Below are 16,579 nucleotides of genomic sequence, written 5' to 3' on the forward strand. Positions count from 1 at the left end.
CCAAGCTTCCAAATATTGTCATTCGAGAACATCTCAACTCAAAAATTATGAAAATAAAGATGCAATTTAGTTTCTTACCTCAAAACAATGTGCACCGCAACTAAAAGTGAAACATTTCCTTCACCACCACACCAACACTGCAACAATAGCAAGTCTTTTGTAGCACACCAATCTCCTATGCAGTTTTTTTCAAAAGAAAGGAGACAAGAGCAAACTTGGATTTAAAAAGTTTTGTTGAGTGCATATAAAAAAATGATATAAAATGATATAGTGCAAATTTCCTTGGTCATGACTTGGCTTCTCAGTTGGACATCTATTCTTCCACTTCTTTGCTCTTTTTGCTCCATTTTCAGCATCTTTCGCCTCATTTTAGTATTTTGTTCCTTGAACGTTGCGTTCTCCATCAAATATTGCAATAAAGCATTTTGACTAGAATGGCCATTCATACCCACACAATTACTTTAAATACACATCTTGATGAAGCTTAGCCCTAAGCAAGAAGCAAAGGCATTGGGAGGGGTTTCATTGAATTGTGCATTAAAATGTTCAAAAAACAAAAAACCTAAAAATCATTTAAAGATATTTTATAACTCGCCTTACCTCAACGTATCTTTTTACTCTCTTCAGATTCCGAGGAATTTAAGCTTGAGCTAAAGTCTATTTGTACAAAAAAATCCATAAACACTTCCAAAAGAAAAATAAAATAAAACATATTTTTTTCCATGAGTTAAATTATAGAAACTTTCATATAACTCTTTTAGATTTTGAAAAGTTTATTTTATTTTTCTTCTAATTTTTCAATATTATAAATATTAATGGGAGAACTTTGTTTAAACAAAGTCTTAGTTGGCCTTCGTTTATATTATATAATGTAAAACATCCGTGTGTGACTGAACATTGGTCACTTATCTCACTTGCATAATGCATTACAACAATCAACCGAAATTTTAATAATTTTATTTATTTAATATTTTCATTCACATTTCAATACTTTTATTTTCACGTTAATGATATTATGGGCATTATAATTTAAAACTATTTTCTGATATTGTAAAATTTATTGAAAGAAAAATGTCTTCAATTTTATACAACAAATTTTACTTTGAAATTAAAATTAAGAAACATTTGGAAAAAAAGTGGAATTAAATTCTTAATAAATTAACGGTGAATTATGTAATGAGTAAAAATAACTCCTACTCAAGGATAAAATTAAATTTATAAAAGTGAATAATTACAGATCAGAAAAAATATTTTCAATTTTATAAAATACATAAAATTAAATTAAAAAAAAACGTTCTTCATGAAATACCTTCCAGGCTTCCACTTATATGATGGTGGAAGGAACGGCTCAAGATTCATTACCATCCCAGTGCCACCTTCATTTATACAACATTGAGCATTCAACATTATTCACACTTGTATGCACGAGTGATTTCCCACGAAATTGTGTCGTCTGGCGAGAATTCACCGATCACACAACCATCTCGCTTACACTTTACCAAAGCAACCATAAACCTCTCATTTCCTAACGACGAAGGATACATTAATTGCTCTTCCTGAAACCAAAAATAATGTGTTCTTTGAGAATCAAATAAGTGTTTTAATACAAGTGATGTTAGTTAGCATTGCTTAAGCTCACAATTCGCGATTTCTTACATTATCTAAACTCAACTTTGGTTGCAATGGCTAAGGGATATGAAGTTTAAGATGTTACCTCGGGAAGTTCATAAAACTCCTCAGGAGCTATCTGCAACAAATCCATAGCAGTTTGACCTGTACACCATGCTAGAATTTTCGCACCCTCACCCGCTAGAGTAATTTTCAGATGAAAAGTGCGTACCAACGTAGCATCAGAAATTGTACGACAAAAGCAGCATTTCACCGATCCATCAGGCATGTTGTTCACAAAATGACCACATAGAGAATGTGAAAATCTTGTATTAACGTAATAATACTCAATTGGATCAAGAGAGACTCGGCATACCTTCAACAATATTAAGGAAAATTATCAGAATTTGTAGATAAACAATTAAATAACGGAGATACTGTAAAAGGCATGGAAAGATTCAGAACCGTAATTCAACACAAAGTTTTTGGCTATAATAATAAAGCGGTATATTATTTATGTAATCCTACTATTTTTAATGTCTTGCTTTATATATTTTATAGAACAATAATTCGTAAACACCATCCAACTACGAACACTCGAGGAACATGTCAATAACCTCTCGTATTTCACTCATTAGGGCTGAGCACATGCATTAAGTAACAAGGAATATTGAGGTCGAACAATATACGTAGCTAAGGTTATTGCAAGATGTTTTATATAAGTAAATAAAAAATATTTTCTGTATATAGTATCATGTTGCAACGGCTATAATTAATTATTTGTCAGAAAATTGTAAACAGAAGACACCAGTGACAAGAATAAGACGTCGTAATAATTGAAACATGACAGAAAAAAGTCAAATAGACATTAAAATAATGCTGATACATTATTCTTACTTGTGTATAGGTAGTCTGGTCAGAAATATCAGAGAGTTGCGATAGCTTATGAAGGCAAGATGAGTAGATCAATGCTGGTAAGCAACTGAGATTAATGAAAGAAGCTCCAATACCATTCTCAAACCATAATACTTCCAGACTGTCAATCAGAAACATTCAATTGTATTGCGCGATTATGCGGATACAACCACAAAAACGGATTAATACAGGTAGATGAAACAGGTAGAGCAGACAATATGATCGAAAGGTATACTAGGCAAGAATTTAAAGTATTGAAAGACTTTAATTTTCTGTCAATTTTCACAATTGTTTTTCTCATGTGGTGACTGGTCATGTGCATTAGTTTTTAATTTTAACTTTGAACTTGGATGTGCTCACCATTTTTGTTTTGACATTGAGCATGTCAAGCCAGATATGAATACAGTGTGACCGAGACTCACTCTTCCCAATGACCTGAGATATATATTATAAGAATATAAGGATGGACAGCGCAAAGAAAATAATATTAAGAACTGCAAAGAAACATTTACATGGTTTCCTTATACTGTTCAGTACCAAAATCTCGCAAAATGAAGCTTTGTCCAAATTTCTCCTCTTTCATCTGCGATTCTTAAAGAGAAAACAGTTTCTTTGTTATTTTCTTCTTTGATAATATCTGTAACAACACCATAGAGACTGATGCCAGTCATCTTGTCACGAAGGTCGACCACAAATGACTGCAAAACTTCACACATGTAATAAAGTTAGGTAATCAACCAAAAGATACACAAGCACACCTTTTGCAGCAGTACACATAAGATAGTGCGGAAATATTAAATATGAAAGAGAACAGCTACGAACACATTTTTTCAGTGCATCCTTTAGTATTATTGGCCCATACAGGGAAAATTTTATATACGTTCCACTGAATACTTAATCAATAGAGACCTACATAATTTATCGGGCAACACAAATTTCGCGTAATAAAGGGTGTCAAAATCGTGTTGCTAAACTAAAGCCAATAATAAAATCAAACACCGGTTATTGGCAGGCTTCCAATATAAATTAGCGATATAGCTATTAAGATTAAGAGCAAATAGAAAATAAGGAAAAACTATCCTTTAATGTACTTTGGAGAGGAGGTAGCGAGAGAACTCACCCGAAAAGGATAATTTCTGAAATCAATGGTCCCCTGAGAATCACGGGGCAGGCTAACTTGAGAAACCTGGAGATCTTGACTGGGATTACAAGAACCCAAGGGCCGTGAACCATGAGGGCGATTTGGAGTCAATGTTACGCACACCTAATTGGCATTGCTGTTAATATTTTCTCCTTTTGACAACTACAATAGTTTATGTCGTCAATACAGAAATCCATAAATCACCTGTTCTTCACGTTGAATATAAGGCACCAAATATAATTGTGTTTCGGTTCCGTATTCGAGACAAAAACCTTCCCTTGTCTCGACATCACAGTCCTCTGAACTAGCAACATATGGTTTGTCCATGGCAAGCATGCTTCCCACTCTGTACACTCCCAAAAAATGAATGTTATACAAGCATGAAAAGAACTATTCAACTTCAGAAGTCTGACCACTGCAAGAATTCACCTGAAAAGATTGGCCAGGAGAATCTGCTCACCCCATAAGAAAAACTTTATTACGACACCATCACTGTCAACAAGAATAATCTGTTTTTTTTGTAAGATTCCATACTTCCCTTGAACTTCCGAAGATTCGATCTTTTCAATCCTATAAATCAATATAAGAAAATATTGATGTAGTAAATACTTTTAAGCTGCACTTGCACATTTGTACAAAAAGTAAAATCAAGCATGGTATTTTATCATCGCACAATGTAAAAATATAACACCACATTTTTTGAATAAACAGATCAATAACTGCATGTAGTTTACCGGGCATAAAGTGAATACGAAGTCCCACCGTTCACTGCATCAAGAGAAATTGAAGAGAAAGAGTCTGAACAAAACTGAGCTCCTAGTAGCATTGCATCATCATCCTTATTCTACGGATTTGAAGAAAATGAAAGAATTACCATCACGAAAACTTGACCTGAATCTCATCTTTTAGGTGTAGCACAAACACCGAAAGGTAGAAGTAGTGTCCAGAAAACATTATTTGTTCCGAACTCGAACTACTTTCATATGCAACTACAATGATCCAATCAAATACCACAAATTCATATTGAGACCAACTTTGACCGTTACCTCGTCCAATAGAATCACAAGATACTCTGTTGGCAAAAGACGTACACGTCCAGAACCTCCAGTGGCAGTTCGGAGGTAGCAGCAACCAGTGAGAAAAATCTCCCTTCCTCGCTTGAGAATTCCGTTCTGCAGGCCTGCTAAGTCACAGAATCTGCAGGACAAAATATGATACAATATTAAATGAAATTGCAAATAAAGATGCCAATGTTTTGATTTCGAATTACTCGCTACATATTTCAAACTGAAAAGAGGAGCTAAATCCAAACTCAATACTTGTATTTTGTGCAAATATTTTAAATAAATGTAAGTTGTTCCCGCCGGTTGACCTAAACGTCTTTGTGCGCTTCTGATAACTTCGTGTCCGAGAACCCTCCGTTCCTACGTTCCTTTCCTCCGATGGAATCACCTGAAACAAAGAGACAAAGGGCGCCCTCACAGCCGTTTGCGCTCAAGTCAAACTCTCGGACAATGAAACACCAAAACTCTTAACTCTGAGAGCACTATGTGTGTTCTCTCTTTCTATGTTACTTCTCTTAGAAATGCGTAATGCGTACTAACGAAAGCGTACCAGTTGGTACACAAGCCCCCCAGTCTCGAGCTGTCAACTTCTTCAGCAAAGAGACTACGGCCTGGCCCTACCGTCCTACGTGGCTTCTTCATGTGACAGGACATGTGCAGTGCACCGAAGTGACGCTTTCCTGTTCCTGCCTTGATCAGCACACACGTGTCTTAATCCAACGATTAGGACTTAATGAGTTTACGTTAAGCGTTTCAAAAACGCACGCTTCATGCACTGTTTCATCATTTGAAACTTCTCTCGCACTCTTCATCTTCACCCTCAAGCTCTCTGGTTTCCTCTTTTCACAAAAATCAAAACTTTCGCTCATCAATAATCAAAGGTATAATTTTTCTCCATTGATTGCTCTTTACTTCTGATTTTGCGCATTGATAACTGTCTGGGTCTGTTTAAACTTCCGCATTTTAAGTTTTCTTCTACATCTCCTACGTTCCTCTGTTTTCTGAGTTTTCCTACGAGGGTAGGGTTTTCTGGGTTTCTTTAGTTTCACACCATAGCCCCCCCTTGCTTAACCTTTGCTTTCTTATTTTCCTTGCTTTTCCTAGCTTCCTTCATCATGGCACGAACGAAAGTCATCGCCAACCCTCCTCCACCTAGCGTCAACTACAAGCCTTTATACCCTTGGGCCTCCGACGAGCTCCTTGCCGAAACCTCCTCCCTCACCTCTATTGCGGACTAGAGGGCACACTTGGACAGCGAGCCTGACTTCAAGGGTAAGGCGTTCGGGAGAGAGTGTGACGCTTATATCTCGGTTCGTCCTTGCGTAGAGGGTGAACCCGTGTGCGTGGACAGTCACGCCAACGAAGGTGAACCCTTCTTCTTCTACTAGACTGTCTTCAAGCGCATTAGGCAGCGCCTTCCCTTCAACAGCTTCGAAAGGGAGTTAACTGAAATAAACATTGCCCCTCCCCAACTGCATCCCAACAGCTGGGCCTTCATCAAGGCCTTCTCCATCCTTTGTAATTACTTTGGTCATGCCCCTCCGTAGATGTTTTCCTCCATTTCTTTGAGGCCAAAAACCCAGGGAAAAACCTTTGGGTTAGCTTCAGCGGGGTGATAGGAAGAGGCATCCTTACCCTGTTCCAACAGTCTTACAAGAGGTTTAAGGGGAAATTCTTCAGGGTGTGCTGCTCCGAGCACGACCACACCGCCCTAGACGGATTTCCCTTGTACTGGGTGGGGAAGTTAAAACTCAAGAAAGCCAAAACCTTGGATGAGCTTTCTTCTGCCGATCGCAGGGTGACAGAAAGAGTCATCCTCACCTTGTTCCAGCAACCTTACAAAGGGTTCAAAGGGAAATTCTTCAAGGTGTGTTGCTCTGAGTACGACTGCACCGCGCTAGATGGATTCCCCTTGTACTGGGTGAAGTAATTGACTCTTAAGAAAGTCAAGACCCTCGATGAGCTATCCTCTGTTGATCGTGAGGTATGCCAAGTGTTGGCTAGCCTCGGGACGGTCTTCAGCTCCGTAGAGCTCATCAAGAACGAATACAGCCCAACTAGGCTTGCTGGCTATATTGGTATAGAAACTCGTTCCTGATCTTCCTTACAACACTACTCCGCTTTCTCTTATCTGTTAACTCATACTTGCACTGATTTTTTAATTCTTCTCTATTTACTAAACTCTTACCTCTTTCCAATTCTGACGCAAGCATGGTGCTGAACGAGGAGAAGAGGGCAAGACTAGCTGAGGTCTTGGCCCTTCGTGAAGAGGTTGTTGTTGATGTAGGTGCCTCAGCACCTTCCGCTCCACCTACCAACCAAGTTGTTCCATCCCCTCCCCCCTTAGCTCCCATCGCCGCGGTCCTCTTGCCAACTGTTAGGGCCTCTCCAACGCCAACCCCCCTTGAGAAGGGCAAAGGGGTGGTGGAAATTGTGTCTGACGACGAAGAGGACACCACAGAAGGCCTTGTCTTTAAGAGACACAAGGCCGCGACAACAGCCACCTCCCATTCCTCCTCAGCTAGGCGTCATGCCTCGTTTAAGGATCACCCACCTAGCGCCTCCTCCCCCCAAGGCCCCCTTGCGCTCGAGGGTGGCGGCGAGAGCGTACCTGAACCGGCCCCTACTCCTGAACTCCCCCCTAGTCCTTCAACAAATCCTTAAGGACTACCAGAAAGGGGCTACAGGAAACTCCTCCGACGAGGTGGTGCGGGAGAACTTGGCTCTTGGCCTTGGCGAGTTCCTTGCCCTAGCTGACGCCTTCTCCCACAAGGCAGAGTCCAAAGCAAAAGGGTAGTTGGCCTTGGCTGAAGAACTGTCTCTGGTGCGGGAACAACTAGCCCAACAAACTCAAGTTTTCACCAACTGTAAGACTGCATTAAACCAGGAGTTTGAGTGCCCTCTGACAAGCCGAGCTTGAAGCTAACAAGAAGCTCCACGACAAAGGCCAAGAGTTCACCACTCTGATGGGCAAAGTCGTGCCACTACGCGTCCAGGTGATGGAACTAGAGGAGGAGGTCGCGACCAACAAAGCTAGAATGACCAAACTTGAAGAGCGGGCCACGGACCGAGAGGTGCAGCTGGGAAAGGTGGAAGCTGAACTTGCCAAAGGGTCAAGGCAAAACTAGCTACTCAAGCTGAAGCCTTTGAGAAAGCCAAAACAGAGTTCATCGATGACGTTGTTGACGCTTATGCCGCAGGGTTTGAGGACGCTCTAGCTCAGGTTGCTTGTAAGCATCCCGAGATGGACGTCTCCCCTTTCGCCACGTCGAACCGTGTCGTAGATGAGCAGATCGTGTCAAGGCGACCTCAAAAGGAACTTCCTTAACCTCTGACCTTGAAACTGTGTACTCCAAAACATTTATAATTTTAATACAACTCGCACCTTACTTTACTTGCTTTATTTATCTTTGTTTGTTGAGGACTATGTCTTTAACTTGTCGCTCTTACTAACAGCATTCTGATACTAACACCATACGACGTCCTTGACAAACTTTAAAACTTCGAACTTTAGGTAGCACGCTTTCTCACCCTCTGCCTTAACTGCTTAACAACCTGTGATGGAAGTGAGCATGCGTGAACCTTCAACTGGCCTTGCCTCAACTTCTTGTTTAGACAAGGAAAACTCCTTTGCTGATACTTACTCCTACTTTGCGGTCTCAAGGTGTCTAGCCTCAAGGCGCGTCACTAGTCTCGTCTTCGCTCAGAGACAAAGGAGGACGTAACTGGTCGAACCCGGTTGTTCGTACTTGGTGTCCATGCTCGAGGAGGAGGCGTTCCGAAGGAAGCTGTCACTCCCTCTTGAGGTGTCTAAACACCAAGACGACCGGTGCACTTGGTGCCCACACTTGAGGAGGAGGCATCCCAAAGGAAGCTACCACCCCTCTCAAAGGTGTCTAAACACCAAGACGACCGATGCACTTGGTGCCCACGCTCGAGGAGGAAGCGTCCCGAAGGAAGCTGCCACTCCCTCTCAAGGTGTCTAAACACCAAGGCGACAGTTCATCACCGGCTGAACCTTGCTGCTCGCACTTGGCACCCACGCTTTGAGGGGGAGGCGTCCCAAAGAAAACTGTCACTCCCTCTCGAGGTGTCTAAACACCAAGGCGACGGGTTCGTTACTGACTGAACCTTGTTGTTCGCGCTTGGCGCCCACACTCGAGAAGGAGGCATCCCAAAGGAAGTTGCCACTCCCTCACGAGGTGTCTAAACACCAAGGCGACAGGTTTGCCCCTACATTGTACAGAAAATTCGAAAATACGTGTACTTCAAATGTTGCACTCCGACGCTCAAGTCAAACTCTCGAGCAATGAAACACCAAAACTCTTGACTCTGAGAGCACTGTGTGTGTTCTCTCTCTCTCTCTGTTACTTCTCTTAGAAATGCATAATGCGTACTAACGAAAGCGTACCTTGTTATGTTCGTTGTTACCCCTTATATACCTTTCAGTGTCTCTGCCCCTCTTGCTAACTATGGCTTAAGCATACTGTAGGCACGCCTTAACGACACTATCACCCAGTCTTAGGACCATCTTAGTGCGTAAGGCTACCTTGCCAAAGCGCATCTGGCGCGGGATGACCACTTGGGTGCCGACTCATGCGCCCAATCTCTGGGGTCATCCACCCTGGGCGTTCCCTGCCTCATTCACGTTCCATGCATGTAGATCACCCCTGGGACGTGACCCTTACGAGTCGTCTCTTTCCAGTGGCTCTTTGATGGTGGTGCGCACTACCGCGTTCCCCACACCCCATGCACGGATCCCTCGTGATCTGGGCCTCTCCTTACTGGTAACTGGGATGTGGCTTGGAAACCACCTTTTTTGGTCCATCTTTACTGTTGGGTTGCCGAGGCCCGAGACCTCCACGCCCTGCCTCAACACCCCCCCCTCCTCGGCTCCCCTTACCCGTGAGCCTAGCAAGACTCTGCCCTGTCCTGCTGACCCTCTAGCGGACCCAACCTCCGGGGCCCCACTATGACTTTGGTAAATGCCCGTACATAAGGCCATGGAAACTTTAAAAGCTTTTAAATCGATAAACAATGGAAAGAACAAACAGTCCAAAGACTGAATATCTTCTTAAACATCATTACTTTCAGATTGTCTAACGATGCACTTAAATAAAAAATAAAAGTACCAAAGTTTTAAGTACTTTATGTTTCCATTGTTTTCAGTAGCAAGAGAAACAAACCATGTAAAGTGAACTAAATAGAAAAGCCAGCTGTCGGTGCAGGCATAGCGTAAATTTTATTTACAATGCACCAAATTACAAAATTGAATCAGACCTTGATTTGTTTAATTCAATTACCTGCGGTGTAGGTAGAGATCTATGGTATTGGAGCTCCAATAATCCCCTAACATAAGCATGTGGATGTCTGTGCCTGCAGATGGCAAGCATCAATCATTACAAAACAAAATTAAATACAGGAATCAATGGGTGAGTGGGAACATAAATTTGACTAGAAATACCTGTGTTTCTAACTTAAACTGAATGTTCTAGTTCTCATCCTTCTTGATTAGAAGAATTGGATTTGATTTAAAAAAAATTTAAAAAAAAGAATCAATGGGTGACTGTGGGCTCTATCAGAAATCAAACTTTTGAAAATAGCAATTAAGAGTGTGGTATCCATTTTACTGACCTCTCCAAAAGTTAAACCAAATAACTTTCTACTAGACTTAAAGTGGGGTAAAATATCAAAACCGATTCCTATTTGTAAATATTTAACGGATTAATTTTATTCAAAAAATACTTAATTTTAACAAATGGCAAAGTTTGTTGTATGTTTTATTAGTATTTCAAAAAGGTTAACATTTTTATTTAATTATTTACAAATTTATTTTAAACTAATATTCATAATTTATTAAAAACTGATAATTTTCTTATATTTAATGTTTTTGGCTTGGTCATTTAAATTTGGTCCCTCCTTATCCTTAATCTGACTTGGTTTTAGGAACATTCTTTATTATTATAAACATTTATATTAGAGAAGGTGTTTGCAGAGTTCTCTCCCACATCTTTTCACTCTCCTTCTTGAGTTATTTTCATTAAAAACTAGTAGTTTTGCTGTCTCAAACTATCATTGGGAAGAACAAATTATATCGTGGAGACGTGTACATCGCACTAACAATTCCTTGGAAACTGTGTTAGTTCATGCACATCAGGTTAACTTTGTTCTGGATCACTCTGAGTTCGTCATTCAGACTGCAAGAACAACAATCTTCACACTCGTTCGTTCCCATCATTAAAATGTACACGGGAAAAAATGCTTTAATTTCAAAGTACCTGGGAGCACAAATGCATCAATGATAACAGCCTCGAGAACACTGCTCAAGGACAGGAAGTTCTTTTCGTATATGGAATCAATAGTAACAGTGTTCGGAAGCTTTGTCCTCCGATTATTCTTCTTGAGGTATTGGATTATTTCTAGACTCTTCTCCGGAACCCCAACCCTGCGTTGCTCACTCCACATCTTCAAAACAGATCAACAATAAGAAAAGTGGCGAAAAACAGCAAAAATCGAACTAAACTCAACACCACGCAAAAGTAACAGCTAAACTCTCTTCGAAAACAGCAATTGCTACATAACCAATCTACTTCCAAAAGAGAAGAACGAAACCGAGTACAAAACCCTAACTAATCAATTTCGTAGTCTGTGCACTGGGGAAATCGCATCCAAACAGATAAGAAATGGACGAGAGAGGGTGATGTACCTGAGAGAGTTCAGAGAGCAAGATCGCGGGAGTGACTCCGCTTGAATAAGCAATGCAAGTCTTCAGAATACGAGAAACGATCCAACTCCACCCAAGTCCAGCGGAACCCTCGTCGTCTCTGTTAGCATCGCCTTCTAGCGATAATAGTTCAGATCTTGCGTGTTCAACAAATTTTAGAAAGGGGTCTTGTTCTTCCTCCTCCTTTTCTTGATCTTCTTGGCAAAGGTATACGCCCATGGCAGAATCTAACTTACTGCTGAAGCAATGATGATCGCGATGCTCCATTCTCGAGTAACTGACTTTTCAGATGCAGAAAGTGGTAACGAGAGGTCTCTCTGAAACGCTTATTTAGCGGCTTGGCGCCGTTTTCAATTGAAAATGCTCCTTTTGTAAATAGGTTTTCTACTTTTTGGCGGGCAATACTTTATTGGGCTAATGTACGGCTTTAGGGCCCAAATATTGTACAGTCTGGCCCAAAAAATAAAGAAACGGCTGGTTTAGTGATGATGGGCTCCATTCTTTTACGTGAAGGATATTTTTTTATACACCCCGTAAAACTCATCATGCACTCTTTTTAAACTAAAATTGATTCGTTATACCGACTAGGCCATGAGATTTTACCTGATTCGATCCAGTCGAGTTAACATAGTTTTGTTTCTAGTTGTTTGGGACAATGATTCTTAAATATATATTTTCTATAACAAATATTTTTTTTTAGAGAATTTGAAATGTTTCATAAAAAAACATATCTTATTTTATAAGAAATTGAAATTTTAGTATTTTGTTAGAATAATTGTATTATTTTAAATTAGAAACTTTTAAATTCCACATAAAAAACAAGATTTTTTTTTAAATTCATGTTTTTTCTCATTTTCTCCTTAGCATGATTTTGATTAATGCGTCATTATTAGCTAGACTGAAATGAAAACATTCAAAATAAGTACCTTTTAGTTTATATTGATTAGAATTTTTGTATTCAATTCACGCTCATAAGAATTATTTTGTAATTTGAGTTCTTAGAATTTATTTATTTTTTTAACGTAGATCGCTATTGTTTTTATGCTCAATATTAGTTATGATTTTATCATTCAATGTCGAGGAGAATATTTTTTCAAGAGTATGAATTATATTTTTTTTTAATTGACACTAGAGATTATTTCTATCGTCAATACAAAATATTATTCATTATTAATAATTTTCTGAGGATTTTTTTATAATGTTAAATATTTTTTTACTAAATCATTAATTAACTAAAAACAATCTTGATACGTCAATCATGAATTTTTTTTTAAATACCATTAACAACTTTTGACAAAAAAAATAAAACATTAACCAATATCAACTAAAAAATCATCAATATTAATAATTTTAAATTATTAATAAATATTTAATATTTTATTAGTAATTGAAATATTTTATTTGACTAAATAAAATAAAATTTATTAAATTTAATTTTCATAAAATATTTAAAAATAAAAAATAAAAGATCAAATTGAATATATTTAAATGTTTTAGAAATTATGTAATTTTTCATCCAAACACAGATTAAACTATGATACGATTATTTTTTTAAAGCGATAGTCAGACTATTTGACGAAGGCTTTTAGTCAAGGATTATGAAACACATCGAATAAAAAAAAAGAAAACTAATTCAGAGGTTCATCACCAAACTATTTTTTTTATATAAATTGAAATTTCCCATCATTAAAATCTATATAATTTATTCTCAATGTTCGTATTATTTATATAATTAATATATGCATCAATAATAGTCGACGATATAACACTTTATTTTTATCATTACTTGTCTTGTCATGTTTTCGTCTTATATATCAGATCTTATCTGGTGCTAAGCCTCTAACGGAATCTGATGATTGAGTATATTATAAGAGAGAGAGAGAGATACAGAAAAAAAATTGTGTATATATACTTTTTGAATGTATGCGAGGAAAGAAGTATACGAAAAGAAAAAATAATAATATACAGTGATGAAAATAACTATACAAAAAGAAAAAGAAAAAAAAATAAAAATATATATATATATATATGTATGTATATAGTGATGAATACTACGATAAAATAAATAAAAATGAGATATATGACTAAATATTAAGAACTCAAAAATGTATCTTGTTTATCTTGAATAAGCCTTTTTTTACGTATAAAATTAGGAAATGGAATAAGCAATCTTTCTATTTTCAGCAACAGGTAAGAGGGAAAAAATCTATTTATAAAATTGAAAAAAGTGTAACACTGTGCCACTTTGTTAGGTATATTTTTTGAATTTCTATTTGATGATAAAAGAAGTATAATGATATTCACTGTTTATTGAAAATAATATTATTTTACGTGTATTATTATGATTCTATATGTAACTTTCAGATGCATTTTATGTGTAGCGGGTTCACTTTTATTGTTTTTCTGGTATATAGATAAGAAAAAAATGGGTTGCACGCTGCTTATTACCACTTATTATATCAAATATTATTTCTTAAGTTTCTAATTAAATTAAATATAATAATAAGATATGCAGGTATATTTGAAGGAATATTTTGCTCATTGAACTAACTTAATTTTTTAAAATTAAAAATTTCCATCATTAATATTTTTATATTTTAATTGTTCACAAAATAATTCTTTTGTTAAATATTTTCTAAATTTATACATTTTGATACTTCATGAATATATTTTCTAAAAAGTGCCATACTCAACAAACACATTAACATCTACACAATGTTAGAAATATAGTATAAAACTTATAAAAAAACATAAAAAAAAATGTTTGTTAGAAATCTCTTTATAAATAAAGATATTTTATAGTAGAATTTTTTTATTAGAAAAAAAACAATAAAAAAAATATTTTAGAAATACTTCAACCCTTAATAAAAAGCTAAAAGCACCATCATACAAAAAAAATAATGGATTACACTACTCAAATTGAAGATACAATTTCTTATATACAACAGCTAATTTTATAAAGTTGAGTTGTCCTTAAAATTCACATTTATGTATCAGAATCATTTAGAATTTTTTTCAATAGTGCTTATCAAATCAGTCACTCAAATCACCCATAATATATTACCCATAATATATAGTCTTAAATCGATTAAGATAAAAACATTTTATATGATAAAAATATTCTATAATATAATATAGTATGAATCCAAACATTACTTTTTAAACCAATTTTAATAAAATTTAGGTAAAATTAAAGTGCAACTCTTATTAATTCTTTATCACCAAATGTAAATAAATAAAAAGAGTTAAAACGTTTCGAATTCTGATTGGAGCGACAGATAGAAATAGACAAGACGCTGAAATATTCAGATATAATGCAGGATGTAATTTCAGAAATACATGCATAATTTCTACAACCTCTTGATTAGAATGCACAATAGTCAAACTCCTTATAAATGGTTTAGAAAACCCTTTTCCTTTCTGTAAACCATAATAAGAAAACTTGAAGAGATGCAAAACTCTTAAAAGGAAAATAAAATAATGGAATCTGACACTGCCATACCTCATGTTTCTCGATATTTTCCATCAGTAGGGTTTTTTCACGTCCAAAGTGGGCTTGTGACAGTGTTTGCTCCATCAGACATTAGAAGGACAAAGCAATTATAAGTTGAACGACTAAAAGTAAGAGAAACAGTGGTGATAAGAAACGGGGAATATATGCACAGGGTATACCACTGTGATTTAACTATATTCCTTGTTTGGCAGTGGCTGCCTCTTCACGTGGTTTCTTCAACAAAGGTTCCTGGTTTGCCTCCTCTCATGGAAGTACCTAGTCATAATAACCACAATAATTTAACATAATTCAACCTTCAGAAGAATATACTTAATAACTTTAATATCACTTCAATTCTTCTACCGTTAAATGAATACTTGTGTGTATTTCCAAGAAAAATAAAATATATAGGTACTTCCAAGGAAAGAGCATTAACATGTTGAGCTTGATTCAATTAGCTCGAGCCCAGGTTTTCGTATTGGAGGAATTTAAGCGAAGAGTTTGAGAGTTGTATATTGGATGAAGATGAATGAATTCAACAACATATTGAAAAAATAACCCTACAAAGTTATTGTTAAAGTTTTTAAAAAGGAGGTATAATGTAAAAAAAAAATTGAGTTATCTCATAAATCTTTCTAATTACTCGTAAGAGACAACATATTAACTGTTTTTTTGAAACAACAATGCCACCATTTTTGTCTTTTCTTCTTCTTGCAACATAGAGGAATGATATTGCCGGTATGAGATTATCAGTAATGATCTATAAGCTTCATATGCTTATATCTATATGGATTGTTAGAGTTCTGACATGAGTTATGTTCCTGCTAGGTTAAAAAATATATAGCTTGATAGAATAGCAATTGAGTGGCATGTTATGCGTAGGATCCGAGGTTCTCTCAGTGCCGTGGTCAGGCTAGGATAAGTAAAGAACAATTTAAATAGAAAAATTTGATAAAAAATTATATCATGACATAACTTTATCATTTATAAGTTGAAGAAACTCATTGAATAAGTAAACAAAAAAATTATATTTAGGTCACTAAAATTAAAAGAAAACTTAGTGTCAAAAAGAATTTTTTGTAAATTTTGTAAAAAAAATATTGTGATGGCCATATTAAGGAATATATATTTACCATTAATGTATATATTATGATTAGCTATGTAAATGCAAATCAGATCCCGTAACGTGGATATCATTAGTTTAATGTCTTGAGTTACGTAGATATTCTCTCCCTCCTGGTTAAACTTTAGTGTATATATGCCCATGTATGTATCAAGAATAATCACACACAAAATCAATTTTCTGATCATCAATTTCCAGTTTTACATCTTTTATATGGTATCATAGCGTCGATCCTGGTGCTTTGAAGAAATCTTTCCCTATTTGTCAAAAACAGTCTGATCATGTCCAAAGACGCAGAAACCTCTGAAAACCATCCTCATGGATCCATCACATCCGTATTATGTCCATCATTCAGATAAATCCGGGCACATGCTCGTTCCAACAAAATTGAATGGGTCGAATTATTTATCTTGAAAGAAATCATTGACACATGCCCTCATCGCAAAGAAGAAGCTTGGCTTCGTCGACGACATGCTAGCAATGCCTTCACAAGTCAATAAGCCCCTTGAAT

General features: G+C 36.6%; 1 protein-coding gene across 3 annotated transcripts; it reads right to left on the reverse strand.

The window, feature by feature from the left end:
• Positions 1-1,169: 1,169 nt before the first annotated feature.
• On the reverse strand, positions 1,170-11,808 carry LOC137807011 (Nucleic acid-binding proteins superfamily). Of its 3 annotated transcripts, none has more exons than XR_016519663.1 (13): positions 11,435-11,808; positions 11,007-11,193; positions 10,032-10,104; positions 4,711-4,861; positions 4,399-4,508; positions 4,094-4,234; positions 3,869-4,010; positions 3,644-3,787; positions 3,036-3,221; positions 2,884-2,958; positions 2,506-2,644; positions 1,715-1,984; positions 1,170-1,556 (listed from the first exon to the last, which is right to left on the reverse strand). XR_016519663.1 is itself a non-coding variant. In XM_068607425.1 (13 exons), the coding sequence occupies exons 1-13, from the start codon at positions 11,717-11,719 to the stop codon at positions 1,407-1,409; spliced, it is 2,028 nt and encodes a 675-aa protein (XP_068463526.1). In that variant the 5' UTR covers positions 11,720-11,808; the 3' UTR covers positions 1,170-1,406. The 3 variants fall into 3 exon arrangements, 1 of the variants encoding a protein (XP_068463526.1); XR_016519664.1 differs by having other exon boundaries at positions 3,061-3,229; XM_068607425.1 differs by having other exon boundaries at positions 3,061-3,221.
• Positions 11,809-16,579: the final 4,771 nt, after the last annotated feature.

This window comes from Phaseolus vulgaris, chromosome 3 (assembly GCF_051622355.1).
Source record: "Phaseolus vulgaris cultivar YP4 chromosome 3, ASM5162235v1, whole genome shotgun sequence".
In the NCBI taxonomy this organism is placed as follows: Eukaryota; Viridiplantae; Streptophyta; class Magnoliopsida; order Fabales; family Fabaceae; genus Phaseolus; species Phaseolus vulgaris.

Bases quoted from the DNA above. Each gene is read 5' to 3' on its own strand.
- LOC137807011 (XM_068607425.1), bottom strand. From the start codon at position 11,719: ATGGAGCATCGCGATCATCATTGCTTCAGCAGTAAGTTAGATTCTGCC. The intron at 4,862-10,031 runs GTAATTGAATTA...TTTGTCCTGCAG, and splicing joins GATCTCTACCTACACCGCAG to ATTCTGTGACTTAGCAGGCC. The intron at 2,645-2,883 runs GTGAGCACATCC...TCTGATTGACAG, and splicing joins TCAATGTCAAAACAAAAATG to TCTGGAAGTATTATGGTTTG.